The 18,938-nt window shown below is 34.0% G+C and overlaps 3 protein-coding genes across 5 annotated transcripts; all 3 read left to right on the top strand.

The window, feature by feature from the left end:
- Positions 1-1,036: 1,036 nt before the first annotated feature.
- Positions 1,037-6,540, top strand: LOC125854764 (dolichyl-diphosphooligosaccharide--protein glycosyltransferase subunit 1A). Its single transcript, XM_049534337.1, has 10 exons — positions 1,037-1,270; positions 2,018-2,062; positions 2,257-2,891; positions 2,976-3,123; positions 3,195-3,371; positions 3,585-3,653; positions 3,750-3,839; positions 5,475-5,633; positions 5,716-5,940; positions 6,108-6,540. The coding sequence occupies exons 1-10, from the start codon at positions 1,172-1,174 to the stop codon at positions 6,297-6,299; spliced, it is 1,839 nt and encodes a 612-aa protein (XP_049390294.1). The 5' UTR covers positions 1,037-1,171; the 3' UTR covers positions 6,300-6,540.
- Positions 6,541-7,102: 562 nt separating this feature from the next.
- On the top strand, positions 7,103-11,323 carry LOC125856843 (outer envelope pore protein 21B, chloroplastic-like). 3 transcript variants are annotated; one of them, XM_049536486.1, is made up of 5 exons: positions 7,104-7,359; positions 8,458-8,532; positions 9,379-9,531; positions 10,147-10,245; positions 10,922-11,323. In XM_049536486.1, the coding sequence occupies exons 1-5, from the start codon at positions 7,267-7,269 to the stop codon at positions 11,003-11,005; spliced, it is 504 nt and encodes a 167-aa protein (XP_049392443.1). In that variant the 5' UTR covers positions 7,104-7,266; the 3' UTR covers positions 11,006-11,323. The 3 variants fall into 3 exon arrangements, with proteins under 3 accessions (XP_049392444.1, XP_049392443.1, XP_049392445.1); XM_049536487.1 differs by lacking the exon at positions 9,379-9,531 and having other exon boundaries at positions 7,103-7,359; XM_049536488.1 differs by lacking the exons at positions 10,147-10,245; positions 10,922-11,323 and having other exon boundaries at positions 8,458-8,578; positions 9,379-9,521.
- A 4,909-nt stretch (positions 11,324-16,232) lies between these two features.
- Positions 16,233-16,987, top strand: LOC125855162 (RING-H2 finger protein ATL80). The gene has a single exon (XM_049534845.1). It carries the CDS (start codon positions 16,321-16,323, stop codon positions 16,861-16,863), a length of 543 nt encoding a protein of 180 aa, XP_049390802.1. The 5' UTR covers positions 16,233-16,320; the 3' UTR covers positions 16,864-16,987.
- Positions 16,988-18,938: the final 1,951 nt, after the last annotated feature.

Below are 18,938 nucleotides of genomic sequence, written 5' to 3'. Positions count from 1 at the left end.
ACTAATATTCTTATAAAACTTATTATAGATGACCAAATTGTTTTCTTCAAATACAAAAATTAAATTACAATATAGACCAAAAAAATAAAATTTTAAATTATAATATGGCCACAAAAAAATAGTTTTAAATTTTTTTCTTTACACTAAGGAATGAAAGAAAAAAATAAAATAAGAATAAGAAACTCAAATAATTATAATAAAAGAAGTCAAAAAATAATTTATGAATAAAAAAGATTAAAATATACCTTGAACTTTGCTAGAAGAATCATATATACCCCTAAATAATTTTTAAGAAAATTAAAAGTCAAAAATATAAATTTAAAACTAACTTTTTCACTTCCGTTAAATAAAGGGTATATGTGAGCTCATTTTGTAACTGTAGGGGTATATGTGAGCCGTTTGTATAACGGTAAGGGTATATATAAGCCACTTTCATAACGAGGGGCATATCAGCTTCAAATGACAAAGTTGAGGGGTATATCAGACCCTTTTCCCTTTTATTTATTATGATGATATGAGCTTAAGTGACGAAACTATAATTTACGTTTTTGTTGTCTCATATATCATTTTATACCAAGCAACTTCATGAACAATACAAATGCTTATTCTCTCTAACTTTGATCACAAGTTTTACTCATAAATGAATTTTTAAAAGTTAGCCTATTAAGAAGAATTTTTCAGGTAGTTATATTACTTCCCTTTTCTCATTTTGATAGAGTTAATATACATTTATCTCGTCTCAATATCAAATTAATTAAAATCAATTTATAAACTATTTGCGTAAAATATGCTCACACATTTATCCTAATTTAAATCAATTAGTATTACTTGTTGTGCTTATTCTTATTTTATTGATTTAAAAAAAAATATACATAAATCTTACTCTTAACTTAAAGATAAAAATAATTATTTTCAATACGTAATATGTAGAACGTTTTTCTTAAAAATAAAAAAAGTTAAATGGATGAAAAGTAAGGAAATGGAAGTATAGGGTAAAAATGAAATGCTAAGTATTAGTAGGAGGGCTTTATATTTTAGGCAGATCGGTCTACTTCTTTCTCAGTAGACAGTAGCGTTCAACTCCGACGATGGTCTCCTTCTCCATTTGATATTTCCCCGATCTGATAGCCGGAGTAGTATAACGCATAAAGCTAAAAGGAAGAATCGGAAAATGACGATTCGTCTCTATTTGTTGTTTTCGTTTTTCGTTTTACTTGCTCAATGGTCGCCTGCACTTTCCGATCTAGTCATCTCCAAACTTGATCGGAAGGTACGTACGTCTCTGATTGGTGTTCAATTTGGTTTTGCTTCGTTAATGTATAAATGTGCTACTCTTTTCCCTATGATATTAAGGCTAATTGGATTATATGATAAGATCTAGTCGTTGGTAGTGTAACATTTTGGGAGAATTTGCTAAATATTTTGGTTTGCAAACCTTTGTTGATACCTGCTGCTGGTGGAAGGTGGCAGGTATCCGTGGAATTAGTTCAGGTAAATAAAACTGGCAAATGTTGTAAGAGGAATTATATAGTTAATTAATCTCAACAGAAGTGTTATTTTTTGCTTTCCCTTGCATTGGCAACAAAGGGAGCTGGCAGTTTTCTTCAAAAAAATGAGCTTTTTTGGGATTGGCAAACATAAGTGTTTAATTGTTTTGCATACTATTATAACTTATAGTGCTCTAACAGTGTGTAATTTGATGCGGATCCCCTTTTACATTTTCTTTTCTTTGTGTTTGTTCTCAAGCTCAGAGCAAGTTGAATGAGACATAGAATCTGAGGTCATAGTAGAGTAATGATAATCTTCACCCTTTAGTTGTGTAATTATTTTAATGACGCAGGAGCACAGTTTGATAATATTTTTGATTGTCATGGTTGCCACTTGGATTAGCAGTCATTTCACATCTTCGTGTCGTTTGAAAAAGAAAAATTGAGCTGTTAATTAGACTATTGGTTCTAAATTGCAATTATTCATTCATTCATGCTTACTTCTGGCTGTCATGTATCTTGTATTGCAGATTGACCTAACCTCCCAAGTAGTGCGTGTGACTGCAAATTTGAAGGTTAGTGGTAATTGCTTGCGTTTTTTGAGATTCTGGGCAAGTTTGTTGAATATTCCGAACTACAGATAACGGATTTAATAGTCTATTTACTTTAATCGAGAAGCAGTTAATGTATTTGAGAATTTGCAAAATTTAATGACTTAGTGCTACTATCTAACTAGTGATGCAATATTATTTCTTATTTGTTTGGTCAGATAGAAAATACTGGTAATGATCCAATTTCAGAGGTTTTGTTACCATTTGGAGATCACCAGGCAAAAGATTTAGCATTTTTAGTGGCAACAACCAGTGAAGGGAGAGGGAAAACTAAAACTTCTACCAGTAGCCTACCTATCAAAGTTGTTAACCCTGAAGGCATGCCACCATCATTGACTTGGTACTCTGTCTCCCTACCGAAGGAGCTGGCAAAGGGGCAGAGCCTGAATTTGGAAGTCAGGACTGCATTTACGCATGCACTACAGCCATTTCCTGAGAAAATTACTCAAGCTGATATCCAGCTTCTTGTGTTCCAGGAGAGTGCCTACTATATTTCTCCTTATGCAGTTAATGTCCAATCTCTCAGTGTCAAATTACCCGAACCAAAAGTCGAATCATACACTAAGTTAGAGAACACCAAATTTTCTGGTTCAGAAATTAAATATGGACCTTATGAGAATCTTCCTCCTTTCTCATTCTCGCATATAGCAGTTCACTTCGTGAGCAATAAGCCATTCGCAGTTGCCCAGGAGTTAGTGCGAGAGATTGAAGTCTCTCATTGGGGAAATGTTCAGATCACAGAGCATTACAACCTTGTCAATGCTGGTGCAAGAAGCAGTGGGGAGTTTTCAAGGTACTATAATATTTTCTGATTAAGTTCAAGAATTATTAAGCTGGTTATATTTGACTAGGAAGTCTCCCACTTTTAACATCACAGGCTAGAGTACCAGGCCCGACCACATCTCAGAGGTGCATCATCATTCGGACATCTTGTTGCCAAATTGCCTCCAAGAGCCCATTCCATTTATTACAGAGATGAAATTGGCAATATATCAACATCCAATTTATGGGGTGACTCATCAAAGGTTAGAAGACATAATTTCTGAAGCTTTCATGTGACTTGTGTCTAGCTTAACACTATGCTCTCTGTTCGCAGACATTGCTACAAATTGAACCTAGGTATCCAATGTTTGGTGGCTGGAAAACTTCTTTTACCATCGGCTATGGGCTGCCCCTTAAGGACTATTTGTTCCGTGCAGAGGGGAAACGTTTCTTAAATATATCTTTTGGTTGCCCAATTGAGGAGGTGGTAGTTGAAAACCTTGTTGTGAAGGTAATACTTCTATAAGAACTAAATAGGCTTTAATTCCATAGCTTAAATAATGTAATTTAGTATCACAAGAATCTAAAATATGATTTCTTTCGAAGATTATGATGTATTTTGTGCAAAAGAGGGCTTATGGTATAGTGTGATTGTATGGGCCTTTAATTTTATTTTCTTGAAAAATTCTTCAAGATAACGATGGAATTGTTTTGTGGAGAACAGGTTGTTCTGCCAGAAGGTTCAAAGGATATTTCTGTCTCGGTCCCTTTTCCTGTCAAAGAGTCAAGAGAGGTATGGGTAAATCTTGGTTTGTCTCCTCTGAAGTTCCTCTTGTATGATAACCTTTATTCCTCTAACTTTCTATTACTTCTTATGTTTTATTTGCAGACAAAATTTTCCCATTTGGATATGATTGGTAGACCAGTGGTTGTTCTTGAAAAGGCCAATGCTGTGCATGAGCATAACCAATATTTCCAGGTATATAAGTTCATCTGCAATGCTGTTGAAAGAACTGTATGTGAGAAGCATTGCATACGATCCTAGCGAAGCCAAGTCCATTTTGGGGATGAGTTAACTGGGCGTAGGTAGAATAGTTCAGTTTTGACAGAGCCTCAAATAGAAGGATTAGACTTGGTTCAATCTGAAAGGTTGAATAGTAGAATTTGAGCCGAACCTGAGCTTAGATCATCCAGAGAAACCTTTTGGATCTAAGATTCAACTTTTTAGTTGAGCGAGAGAGCAAAGAGTTCAGTACTAAAGGAGGATGACAACCCCTCCCCCCACCCCCCGAAAAAAAAAAAAACTGGGGGAGAAAAGGGAGGAAGAGAGACTAGAAAGAAAATTACAGTAGTGATCTTACTGACGGTAAGATCTCCGGGTGAAATCTTGGCTGTTGGTCTATTATACAAGAACAAACTAATTACAATGGGGTACAGACATGGGTGGAATATCCTTTATGAAATGGAGATTTTACATATCAGACTGTAGGCTTTAAATGGTGTGTCATATCATATCCAGTCAAAACAAGCATTTCAGCATATGTTTGCTTGCATCTGGCTTATTCACATGCTACCCTGTGCATATTTGTACTGGATCAAGTTATTTAGGACAAATATTATCATCCTCCAGAAGAAAGAATGATGGAATTTTTAAATAAGAACCACTTGTAGCTGTGCTTTTGTGACCAAGCGAAATTGTAATACTTGTATTGCAACTTATCTCGTTGAACTCAAAGCATAAGACAAGATCCCATTGCATCATATCCCTAATATCGACTGTGATATGTAACCTATCAATTTGATAGGCATATACTGACAATGATGTAACATGTTGGAGAGTATCAATATAAGTTAAAGTTAATTAATTAAGCCTTACATCGTTCACTCTGATTTAAGTTTGGGCTAATGGGTTATTAGAAGCACAATTGTGTTGATTAAGATTCCTTACTCTTTCTATTTTGGTCAATAAGAAAGCCCAGTACGGCTTAGCTGAGCCAACTCATGACTTCAAGATCTCTTGTTTGTTATTCTATCTTTATGACGGAAAGTTCAGGTGTCTGCTTGGGGGGTTTAATGCCTGAAAGAAGTCTTCAGAAATCAAATAAGAACAAGATTGTCTCCTATTAAGGGGATAAGGCTTGTTGAATCATGAATGTGTTTGGGATCTTGTCAGGGTCTCCATGCTTCTTTCATTTCCTTTCCTTTTTGTGGTTTTCTTAAGGATTGGGAATAATTAATGCTTGTCTCACCATTCTGAGGTTTCATTGACATCCATTATATAGATTTAGAGTTCAATTGCCATGCAGAAAGTTCCTGTCCTGATCTGGGAAAAAAATCTTTTCCTTGCTATCTTTCTTTTTGGCCACTGGATGGGCAATACCACACATTACAGCAATTCTTCGCCTTTTTCTATCTCACTTTTGGCTCTCTTTTTATGTTAAGACTTTCTGGTTCACTTATGATGGCCTCTCTATCTGGGAATTACAATTCTTAAAAATCTGATCATGTGCTATAGCTTGTGAGTAGAACTTTCTCTGCATGGCCTGGATCACATTACTTTCCCTGTTTTAGCTTATGTTTACGTAGGTACTGACAGATGAAGCTTTGGTGACAGGTCTATTACAGGTTCAGCAATCTGTCACTGCTTAGAGAACCAATGATGTTAATTTCTGGATTTTTCTTCTTATTTGTTGCATGTATCGTATATATGCATGCGGACTTGACAATCTCAAAGTCTTCTCCTTCTTATCTTGCAAAACTGCAGTGGGATGAGGTATGCTAGTAGTAGTATAACTACTTATTTTGTGTCAGTATTACAGAAAATAAACTTTAATTTTTTCCTTTGGTGTTTTCAGGTGCAGACTGCTCTTCAGCAGATCCAGAGCATAATGAACCGTTGTTTAGGCATTCACGATAAACTTGAAGCATCATTACGAGAGCTGTCAAGGACTGGTGATGTGCAAGCATGCAAAGCTGCTCGTAAATCAGCTGATAATATGTTGAAGGAGCTTTCGAAGGATTTAAAGCCTTTACTCTCATTTTTGCAGTCTTCTCTGCTGTCTGCTTCATTATATTCGAAGGTTTGTGTCTATCTATTCTGTTCTTGCGGATAGAATTTACCCATAGATGGTCGGCCCCATCTTATCTAATGAACTCCTTGTCATTGCAAACTTCAAATTTGCCTTGGAATGACAACTTTATTGTCCTTAATCCATTGGTGCTAAAGCTATGTGGCTGTTTTATGAAGGTTGAGGATCTTGTTGCAAAGGAGAAAGAGCTGCAGGAGAAGCTGATAGTGAAACACACCACAGTTACCGATAGTTATGAAAAGAAGTCTGGTGGTCGGGACATTGAGAACCGTATCGCACCAATCCAGCAAAGAATTACAGCCTTGAGACAGGAAGTTGATGATCTTCTGGAAATAATTGATGAGATATAATATCAGTGCAGACAGACAACATTGATCCATTAATGGCTAAATTTTTGTTGTGAGGTGAACAACAGAATTAGGATCAATTTGAGATTTTAGTTGATGCAGCTATATGTTGAGAACTTTGTAGTTGTAGGTTCTTGCTGCGGCCATTTGGCTTTGTCCAGCTGCCGAATCTCTTTTGTTGACAATCAAATGACTGCTGTAGACAACTGTTTTTCATATATATATTGAGTAGTTAAGTTTATGTTTTTCTAGCGTAATTGGGCTCAAAGATTACCAAATTTCTAGTTCTTCAAGTGCTCAAGGTAAAACCCTTATCAATTATATCATTAGACGCATTGTGTGTATTAATATATATATTTCTGTTAATTAGAAATAATCAAGATATATATTTATTTATTTTAGTGCCTTAATAATTTTAGTGAAATGACCATATGTACTTTTTCCGTCACAACTCCAGTGTTTTATTCTCTTTTTTTGGTCCATTTGAAAGGAGTGTCTTTTTATATTTGATGAGTTTTTTCAATTCCAACATTTAAACTTAAAATACTAAACACAAAGGAGGGAGTATTAAGTATGATTAATTTATTTAGAGTAAAATTATGTGGACTTTAATTAATATGTATTTTTTTACCATATTAATAATTTTTTTTTATAATTTATAATATTTTTTAAAAATATCTTAATTTAAAATATTGAATCAGTTTAATTTTAATTTAACTTTAAAAAATAATTAAAATTGACTCAGAGTAATAAAAAGTCTTATGTACAAAGTGAACAAAGTATGGTACTAGTAAGTAAAAAAAGAAAAAGAATAGAGGCAAAAGAGTTGAAATCCAAATTGTTTGGGTGTTTATAGAGTCTGGTTATCCATTCCCAGCTGAAGCAACTCTTCCATTCATATATCTAGGGTTTAACCAGTTGGGGGTTGGGGAATTCTTCTACAGTGAAGAACACCTGCATTTTACACAAAATGGAGACCTCACTTCGTTATGCTGGAGATTCCAAGAGTCTGGTGATTCATGCCAGGGAGAAATTCCCCCTCAACACTTTCACCCATTTGCAGGTATTAACCATTTCCTAATTTTGTTTCTCTTTCCATGACATTTTGTGACAAGACTGAGTTTTAAGCATTTACCCATGTCAAAAGATTCAGTTTTGAGCATTAATAAGTTGTTCTTTCCATGAAATTTTGTGACAAGACTTGAGCTTTAAGAATTTACCCATGTCAAAAGACTCGGTTTTCAGCATTAGTAAGTTATTCTTCTTGATTTTTTTGCTTGATATACTCTTGTTTCCTCTCCACAACCTCAATTATTACTCCCTCCTCCGAAACTTTTATTGTAAATGTCATGTGGTTTTTTTGGGTATGCTTTCTGCTAGTTCATGATGCCTGGATGATTTAGTTTAACTGTTTTCTCATGTTAAAAGACTTGAGTTTTGAGCATCATTGAGTTACTCTTCTTGAAGTTTTTGCTCGATAGAGTCTTGCTTCTGCTGCAGAAATCCAATTTTCTTCCTTCATTCTAATTACTTTTATAAAAAATGCCAAGGACGTTTTCAGGCTAGTCAAAGATGTCTCCTTTATGCCTGGCTGATTTAGTGCAAGTGCTAGAAACAACACCCTCCCCAGACCCCACTTGTGGGATTTTACAGAGTATGTTGTTGCTTGAAACAGCTTATAATGAGGGGTCGGGGTTCTGCATTTGAAGTCAGTTCAGCGTATCTTCCTTTTTTTTATACCAAGATATAGAAATTACATACTCCCGTACAAGTGTACATTTGGTTTGCTTATCATTATCTCCAAACATGAAACATTATTGGGTATATTGACAATGAATAATGGGCTCAAATAGAGTAGAAGGCATATAGTCGAACCCAACTAGATTGATAATGAAATTTGCCATTTCCATTTCTTTTAAGGAAAATGGTTGATGATTATACACATTTATCACTTCATATAAGGTTAAATGATTTTGCTGTAATTCTTGTACATATTTAGATATGCGTATTTCTCCCAGGATAGGTATGCTGAGATAATACCAAGTGGAGAGAAGTTGATGTATAATTTTAAGCTTTTTTGATTCTTCACTGACCCAGCTCTGTTTATAAGCCTTTTGAGCTGCTTATTGGCCTTTATCACACAGATTCTATTCATTGGCAGGGTCATGCAGAACTAGACACCAAAATTGGAGCACCAACTTATCTCTGTGCTATGATAAGGCAATACTTTCCTGATGTATGTTCCTACCCTTTCTACAACAATTTGTTGCTTGTATATGTCGGTACATTTTTAGCTTTAAGCCCTCCAAGAAGTCTAACTAAGCATGTATAGTCTGATCTAACAAATAATTAGGGTCAATCTTTTAGCATTCTATTTATTCTTGTGCCTCAGTAAAATATCGTGTCAAGTGCCCAGAGCTGATTTTGGTATCCACTATCTTACCTGCTTGAGACCAGAGAAAGCATTTTGAATAAACCAGTGTTCAACTCATACACTAAAATGAAGCGTTGTTTAATGACATCATCACACGTTTTCTTATTTATTTGCTTGAAATACTGGTGTAAATGCAGTATAAACCTGTGATTCTTTGTAGTGAGCAGACAAGTTGGGTTCCGGCACAAGCCGAAATGGAAACGTCATTGTGGGCAACTCAATGTAAATTAACCGCCATTCCCGTTACCCCCAAGAACAAGGGAAAATTAAAGAACAGAAGGCAGAAAAAAAAAAAAAAATCTCCATTTCAAATTGAATGTTATGAGTTTCTCTTTTAAGAGTCAACCTTCACATGATATTCTCCAATGTTTTTAATAATTCTAAAGCTATAACTTTTCTTCCTTCTTATTTTTGTTCTTTTTAAATATGTAAAATTTATTGTCAATAGCATAAATGAAATCTTTTGGCTTGTCCAAAGATTAAGCAATGCATGTGCAAGTATCCTGCTAAAAGAAAAAAGAGATCTTGTTATTGTACTTCCAAATTGGCCAACTCTCAACAAGCTAATTGAGACATATAGCTTGAACTGGTGTACATGAAATTTTTGTTATGGTAGCTCAGGAAATTGAAATGCTTTTGTACTTGTAGCAATATGCTAGTCTCGGTGTTGGAGTGCAATATTATAGGCGGCAAAAGCTCTGGTATACTGTTCGTGGTAAAAAAGAATTTCCAGTGACGGCAAATAATTCGGTAAACTTTCATATCAAGGGCAAGTGCGATGTGGACGAAAAACTTTTGGAGGTTGGTAATTATTCAAAATGTGTAAGGTCTATACATGAGTGAAACCGTTGGTGTTTAAAAAATGATGATGTTGATTCTTTTGGAGCAAGGATTGGGATATATCTAGTAATCTTACTCTAGGCATGCCCAAATAACAAATTAAAGGAATTTGATTTTGAGTTAAATCCATGAATGAGTAATTCCCCTTGTCCCAAAAAAAAAAAAAAAGGTTTGAAAGAGTAATCCCATTGTCATTTCGGGTATGTTCATATTTATGCAGTCTTATGTACTTTAATCTGAAGGTATCAGGTATGTACATTCTAATCAAATTTTCAGTTATCTGCATCAAGGAGTGTTGTATATCTATTCCTTTGACTAAGCATGTAATCATATTAAATTGATGGTGTTCTCTTTACAATGATTTATCTTGTCCAGTATTAGAGTGAAATTGGCTAAAATATACAGAGTGAAATAGATATAGAGTATCCATATAGCTAAACCTAACTAAGTCAGAATTGAGGCACAGTTTATCGATATCCTGATATATCTTGCAATTTGACATGTTGCTTAAATCTTTGGTTTTAAAGTAACAGTCTTATAGAGACCCTCATACTTTGCTTACTTCAAAACTTCCAGAGAAAATCAAGAGTTGCTGCTGAATTTACTTGGGATATCATGGATGTGAAAGCAGACCAAGATGTGAGGCTCAAAGTTGGATACGAAGTCATTGAAAAGGTGAATCATTTTTGCTAATCTTCAAGTAGTGTACTCTGTCTCCCATCTTCCCACCAATTAATTACCGTTGAAACAAATGTGGAGATTTGGCTTATGAAAATGGTCACTTGAGCTTCTCTAGCTCTCATCATAAATGCATGGCATTGTCTTGTACCTTCAAATCTCATAAATGAATATAGTATACTATAGTTTTTGGATACTACTTTTCTTTTCTGAAGAGAAAAGATATAGTTCTGATGCTAGAGAGTAGAGACTGCACTTTATCTGTGTTGCATGCACAAGTGTTCCTGCTGTGTTATAGAGCTAATATGAAAAATCTAAAACCCCATTACAGTGACTGGAACTTAATATTCATTTTTATTACCCAACAAACAACAAAATTAAGTTGCTTAAATTGTCAAACATTCTCCTGCTGATAATTGTGGAAGCTTTAATGAAGTAAGGACCTTCCTACTATGTTTTTACACATGTCATTTCCATTTTTGGGTTATGGTCTATTCATCGTTGTTTTTCATGTATTTCCTCTCCCTTGCTATTTTGTTGGTCTGATTCATCTGACAGTTAGTTCCATTTTTTAAGTCTCTACTGCATATACTAGTATAGTCTCTTGTATGGATCTCTCCAACATGTTACCCTGCACTTTGAAGTTCTGTTTCATTCTCTCTTTTTTTTCCAGGTCCCTTACTTTCAGTTTAGTGAAAACAACTGGACTCTCACTGTCAACAATATTGGAAAATGGAAAGTAAAATATGTTATGTGATATTACTGATGGACACGTAACTTGTTCCAGTTAGAGTGGGTTAATAATTGCAAGAAAGAAGAAAACCATCATCCGTCATCTGTATTTCTGTTACATATTTTGACATTCTATCATTGCAAAAAGGCATTACCTTCTGTAAGATCTGCTTTTGAGTATTTATCCAGAGATAGTGACCCATTGCAATACAAAATTCAAACTCATGAAAATTACCTTTCATTTGTGTAAGAAATTTTGATCTCCATGTATGTTTGTCTGCATTGCCTCATTTACTGTGAAGTTAAAGCTAATCTATATGATTCGGGAAGCTGTGTTTCTGCACTTGGTTTCTTTAGCTGTTTTATTAAATTATAACAACATACCAAGTGTGTTGTGTTCCTCATCTTGTTTGTCATGGTCACTCCTACGTTGTCCCATGTAACTTCGTTCCTAATCATCTCTCTCCTAGTCAATTTTAAAAAAAGAATAAATCATATCTTTCCAAGTATGTCCACACATACAATTCATCTAAGTATCCTCATCTCTGCCACATTCATATTGTAAACACGGGTATTCGTCACTGACCAATAATGTTGGTCTAACCACCACTTTGTAAAACTTTACCCTCAAGGCTTGGGACACATTCTTATACAATACACTGGATGCTAGCCTCCAGTTCACCAATCCCATTCCAAATACAATATGCTACATCATCATCAATCTCTCAATATACACACAACACTTCCCCTTGAATATGCTATTTCCATTTGTCCATCACTAAGACAAATAGGAACGAGACAAGGGTTGATCCCTAGTGCAACCTAGTCATAATCAAGAAGTGTTTTGATTCACCTCTCATTGTTGTAACCTGGGTCTTGGTTCCATCATACATGTCCTTAATTGCCCTAATGTTAGCCACTAGTACTATTTTAGCCCCCAAACATCTCCATATAGTAATTGATTGCCCGATAGGCACACCCCTCCTCATTCTCTTCCATTCTACATAAGTTTTATTCAAAGTGTACATCGAAATTGCAGTTTGATGGTTAGTTAATCGTGTAATCATTAAACATCTTATTGTCTTTTGTGAAGTCATATCTACAAGCAACATTCATTAGATTCCCTTGCATTCCACGTAAAGAAATCGTGTCAAACAGTCTGATCCTTGTTTTGCCTTTGAAGTTTGAAAATGATCATTTGCTCCACTTTCTTTTACTATAGACTTGTGTGATTTCCTTAGTTTATTTGATAGTTGTAATAGGTTTTGTTATTTTATGAACCTTAGTTGGATTTGTTGTGCATATGACATAATCTTTTTAATAGTGAAAGAACATTCCCACGAAATGTCAATCTATCTTGTGGATGTCCACTTAAAAGTACATATTACATAAAAATGTCTTTGTGGTGCCCTTTTATTAGCTACATCATCTATTGTGAAATGTCTTAACCCTTCATATGAGAAAAGGGCAATTAGAAACGATTGCCAACGTATGAAGCCGGGTACTGTTGTACTATATCATCATCACGAAAGAGTAGTCACGACTTCAGACCTAATGACTTAAAATCTTGAATCCGCCTCTAAGTGATAGAGTCAACGACTTCCTCGATTTTTCGCATAGCAGCAGTTTCGTGTCAAATGTGTGTATAGGTTGTTCAAAGTCAACAACTTTGGAAGTTTGAAATACGTATGATTTCTGACTTTCAAACCCAAATGTTAGGCACAATGACCCTAACCGAAAGGTTTAAACTTTCAATAGAGTCAAAAAAAAAAAAAAAAAAGAACAAGTTAGGTGATGTCTTTCTACTTGCCTAAATTTTATTTGATATAATTATTTGTTGGAATAATCAAGGTGGTGAAATTTATGCAGGTCGTGAGTTTTTGGCTCACGATCTCATATATAAGAACACAACATGTAATGTGTGAAGTTAGGTCACGTCATGAGTTCAAATAAAAGTTTAGAGGTGGAGGGCCATACTTTGAGAAGTTTCGAAGTTGTGTGCCAAGTAATGAAGTGAGTCTAGCAGGAAATTTCTCACTAAAAGAATGTGGAAGAGACAGACTACTAAAATAAGATAAGATAAAAAAATTAGGAAAAAAAAAAAGAAAAGAGAAACGTGCTCCAATTAGGATTTATCTTTTTATAATAAACCAACAAATAAGAAAGTGCCAACTTGTCATGTGCATAATAACAAAGTGCTTTGGTGACCAATTCACACTTCCTTCTACTGGTCTACTCCATCCACTACCTATTCTATTCAACAAACTAGCTCTTTGCTTTATTTGTTTTTGTTTCTCACTGATTTGAGACTTGATTAATTTGAATTTGCATCACGTGATACTCATTTAAGAGGAAAAACACTTCCTCACTAGACTTCTTTCATATTCAAACTCAAATATGAGATATCTGATTTAAAATCGTTCTTGATTACTTTCTTATATTTTGTAGTGGCAAAGTGGTGGAAGAAAGTTTGACTAATAACAACTTAGAGGTGACCTAGACCATTGACCCACAAGTTGTTAATCTAGTCACTTGAGGCTTTATTTTATTTTTAATAATTATTTATAGGATATTTACAGATAAGTTATGGTGTTTATAATCATGAAAATTAAGACAAATTATTAATAGAATAAGAAAGGAAGTTTAGTTTACGTTTAAAACTACTGTAATAATTAGGCTGATATATTAGAAATGTTTGGCAAAATTTGCCTAAAAAAAGGAATGGGCTCTTTTGAATACTAATCCATATGTAGTAAATTTTGGTAGTTGTTTTATAATTGTTGGAATCCAGAATTGCTCTCTTAAGTAATACTGACAATATTAATTTGTTATGGCAATTGCTTTTTATATCAGTGTCGTAACAAAACTGACTTTAGACTATAGTCACAAGTAGAATCAACAAAAAAAATTGTATATTTTTCTCAATTATTTGGCCATGTGGAATTCACTCATTTTTTGCTAGCAAGAGCAAATATAAGATGATTTGTTAAGCGACAAAGGTATAAATGACCTCAAAGAATAACATTGGACGGTGAAATTAAGATATTTTATATAAATGACCTCTCTTTATTATGATTAGCCTCGTCTTTTTGTTCTTTTTTTTCAAAAATTTCTCTACAATAAGTTTAAGAAAAGCTATATTTCATGCAACTTAGGTGAAGTAGATCTAGTTTAGAAGTGATAAATATGGCAGAGTGAATTGAGCTTTAACTCGTAAAATCTCGACTTTTCTGTATCATATATTATTTATTAGCACGCTTTCGCTGTGTCACTTAAACGTGTCACTAGTGTGTAAGACATGTTTATTTATATACTCAATATTTCTCCTATATTTTTATCGATGTGAGATTTATTATCCTAATTAAACTGGGGTGTCACATACACCTTCTTATGGACTCAACATCCTCGATGAGGTTTGTCCCAACACATGGAATTATTTGCCTAGAGTCAGCACTAAGTTTTGCCCCGTCTCACCCGCATCGACAAGGCTGACACATAAGTGACCATGATACCATTTATAATGACCTAAAACAGACAATATCATAACTAGCGGACTGGATCATTACATCCCGTCGATAATGTATTTTGTTAAACTCTTGTTATAATTATTAATTAGGGTTATAATTATTATGTCAACATCAACATGTCTATATCACAACCCAATATCCCATGCGCTTACAATCTAGTGGGTTGTGGTGCACTGGTGGGAGTGTTTCACCCTTAACCTGAGGTCTCGAGTTCAAGCCTTGGGTTTGGAGAAAATCCTGTTGGAAGCGCCACCCCTGAATGGGCCCTGCAATGCGCGATCTGGATTTAGTCGGAGCTCCAATGTGGGCTCCAGACACCGGATGGGAAACAAAAAAAAAGACATAATAAAGTCATTTCCATTAATCTAACTACTAATTGATGCTGTTTTCATCTTTTATCTACCCAAAAAAACAAAAACAAAAAAAGATGTGATGACTACAAATCAACAAACTCCATGATAAGTTGAATAGCTCAAGTACTTTATATGGTTCACTTAGAATTTGGCACACAAGAAAAAGCTAGTAATTAATTAGGTTAAGGAAAATCCCAAAAGAGGAAAAGAGGGTTATATATATTGCCTTTGAATTTATTTGGAACTAGCTAGGCTAGGCTTTTTACACTACTACTTCTAGTTCACTTTAATTTGGTTCTTTTATCAACAATCATGTTCCTGTTATTGGCTTTTATGAAAATGACTTTTGCAAAAACAAATATTTTTGTAGAGAATAAGTTCAAAAGTTATGATTCCAAGTTTCATAGTATTGAATTACGTGAACAAGTTCTTCTAGTTTATGTTATCAATTTTATATTTGAAACTGAACTCTTTCGTTAGCTCTCACAACAATAATTATGCTTCGATCATAAATAAGTTAAAGTTAATTACATACATCCGTACTATTCTGTTTAAGCTCAATTCATGTGAATGAAAATAAGTTGAACATATGTAAATAAGTATAATAATAATATCATAAATTTTGTAATAAGACTAAACATATTCACTTATATAAACTTTTTTTCTTTATAAATCATAGTGCCATATATAAGTTTACATTGATTCCAAGAAACTTTAAGCTTTTTGAGACAATCTTCTTTCGTATAATTTTAGGTCTATCTTGTTCCTTTTAATATCTTTAATTATCATAATTTTACACGACCAAATAGATATATCTGCAAATCAATACAAGATATGATTAGACTATTTCAAATATCTTTCTCTCATTTTATTCTTGATATAATGATACTTGTACTTTTTTTTTAAAAAAAAAAAAAAATTATATTAACTACAAATTCATGCATCCATATCTCTTATCCAAAAAATATTATATTTGAGATTCAGTGGGTCACCTGATAAAATGATCACATGAAAAGATATAAAGAAGAAATATAAAAATATAATCTCTTAGTTGGAGCGCGATTATAAACATGATGCTATCTCATGCTAAACTCCAATAGTTACTATTTAATACCATCAGATTTTTTAAAAAAAAATAGAAAAACTTTTTGGTTCATTTAATTATAAATTTTTCAAATACAATTTAGACGTAGATTTTAAATTTATTTTCCTAACTCCAACTTTATAATAAATTTCAATAAAGACGGATCTACAACACAAGAAGTGTGACTTTGACTCCATCGTTTCATTTCTTTATCCCAAAAATAATTAATACGATAAGTACGTTTTAGAAAAAAGGTTATTGCTTAAACAGTGTACTCACTCCTTTATAAAGCCAAAAAAGAGCTACCAAAATCAAATACTTAGGTTTAAGCGCAACGTTTTGTTTCTCTCTTTTAATTAAGCTCCGCACTTTCCTCATGAGTAATTCTGATCCTTCACAGTCGCCGCCGTCTACAACCACCGGAATCGGTCAAGTCGACTCCGACTTCGTCGTCATCCTCGCCGCTCTCCTCTGTGCGCTCATTTGCGTCCTCGGACTTGTCGCTGTTGCTCGTTGCGCCTGGATCCGACGGATCTCCGCCAGAGCAACCGGAAATTCCGCTTTTTCGTCACCTCCGGCTAATAAAGGTTTGAAGAAGAAGGTTCTCAAGTCGCTACCGAAGTTCAGTTACTCAGCTGAACACGCCGCGAAATTCTCCGAATGTGCAATTTGTTTAGCGGAATTCGCAGTCGAAGATGAAATCCGAGTGCTACCGCAGTGCGGCCATGGATTTCATGTAGGATGCATCGATACCTGGTTAGGCTCGCACTCGTCATGTCCTTCTTGCCGACAGATTTTAGTAGTGACGAGATGTCATAAGTGCGGCGAGTTGCCGGTAGCAAGCTCGTCGTCAGCTCCCGTAGCTGAGCCGGAAAGCCGATTACCGGCAAATTATCATGTAAATGCATTTCTACCGTAAAATTTAGGTAAAAATTAGTTAATTAGGCTGTGTGTATATACTACTCCTATATTAATTAAATCTATGTAAACGTATATATTCATTCAGCCCTACTATATCAATATCATCAATTAGGGTTACAGAAAACTACTGTTTGAATTTATTAACGAAAGATTATTACTGTTTGAATTAGTGTTAATTTGTCATTTAATTTCTTGTTTAGCTTAAAGTGTGCGGCCGTCAATCACCTTTCCGCCTTTTTTCCCCCGTGAGCCATATTATTATTTTTGAAGAATATTGTTCAATGCATCTCCATTAACTAAATATATATATTTTAAATTGTTAGCTAATAAAATCTGGAATTTTTTATAATAATATTGTTTGTACAAGTTGTAGTGGTGAGGTCGATAAAGTTGGTAAACCACCAAATAAGCTACCAAAAATGTTACTAGTTAAATAAATAGATAATACTAACAAATCGCATTATCTAGAATTAATTAACATACTATAAAATATACACTCTTTTTTTCTTGTCCTAACCTTTTACTATTATAATATTAGGATAAATCTTACTCCAAGTTAGTGGTGAAATATATGGTATATTAATTAACTTATTGAAGCCATTTATTCCCTTTTAATGGGAACCGTCCAACGTAGTAACTAGGCAGGACCCATGAAATCCCACTATTGTTAATGTCTAGAAGACCTAGTTCTTAATTACAACTTTATAATATATAGTAATATTAATTTCCACTTAAAAGGGCATGAATGACAAATAAAAATATTTAATCAAGTCATAAATTCTTCCACTTAGGGTGGGGTTGATTTGACCATAGTTTAAATTTACTTTTCATTAGACTTCAGTTAGAGTTCACATAGAAATTTTGTTAAAGTTAGGATAAATATAAGTCGATTTGTTGACGATAAGTATAAACGTCACGGGAACGTAGAGGAAGGTAAGGGAACGTTAGACATGTGAAGGGGAGAAACATGGGATAAGAATGAGGAACAGTTTTTATGGGTAAAAGGTAGAGTGATTGTAGGGATGAAGACAAGAGTGGTTAAGAGCCTTTCCAGGAGACATGCAATAAGCATGTTTCCTTTTCCTGCTTCATTATCTCTTCTTGTTTTGCTTTGTTTTATTTTATGTGATACAGTTCAAATTTCATCGCAAGTAAAATAACTGAAAAATAATATTTCTAACTGAGTAATAAATTAACCTTGTTTAAATGACTAAGACAACAATTAGTATGTGAAACTAATCACCAAAAGAACAATAAAATCGAACATAGATATAAAACGTCATATATTTAGAAGAAAACAAGAAATATGGTTGAGGAATCCTATTTTCCTGCAACAAATATTGTTACCTAATAAACACCTAAAGTATATTTTAAATTGTATCTATTAATTTAGTCACCTCAAAGGTGATTACTAGCAAATCATCTAATTAAGGATTGACACATGGCTAATCCCATTTATTTTCTTAATGGTCGGTGTCTTTAGAAACAAAGCTTAAATTCAAGCTACAAAGAGAGAAGAAAGAAAAAAGTTTCACGCGTTGTCGGTGTCTTTAGAAACAAAGCAAAAATTCAAGCTAAAAAGAGAGAAGAAGAAAAGAATTTTACGCGCTCAACTCCAAGTGAAAATCACTCAATTCACCGCGCGTTTGAGGTATTCACTAGGCACATTCTAAACTTATGTTTAAAAGTTTACTTCAATTGGAGATGTCTAAATGAAAATTTTTGCGAAAACTTTAAAAAGCTTTTGATATATTTAGCCTATTTATAAATATAACCTTACCAAACACATGGCTCATTGAAACTTTACACATATTTTAAAGATTTGTACTCAATATTTTCATCACACGATAGCCAAATATCCCAACTGACAAGATGAATAAATGTATTTTCTTACTTTCTGGGGGGGAAAAAAGAAAGACTACCACAACTTAGAGAATAAACTAATTTGGACATTGTCATACATCTCAAAATGGCAGTATATAACTTCTGAGCATATAACTATTGAGAAATGGCAGTACCAGATGGATGTAAAATGGAGGACCTAGAGAGAATGAAATTTTATTTTCTACAAGT

The sequence above is a fragment of the Solanum stenotomum genome, chromosome 2 (assembly GCF_019186545.1).
Source record: "Solanum stenotomum isolate F172 chromosome 2, ASM1918654v1, whole genome shotgun sequence".
NCBI classification, from domain to species: Eukaryota; Viridiplantae; Streptophyta; class Magnoliopsida; order Solanales; family Solanaceae; genus Solanum; species Solanum stenotomum.
Note: the sequence above shows the minus strand (reverse complement) of the source record. Positions and strands in the feature narration are given on the sequence as shown.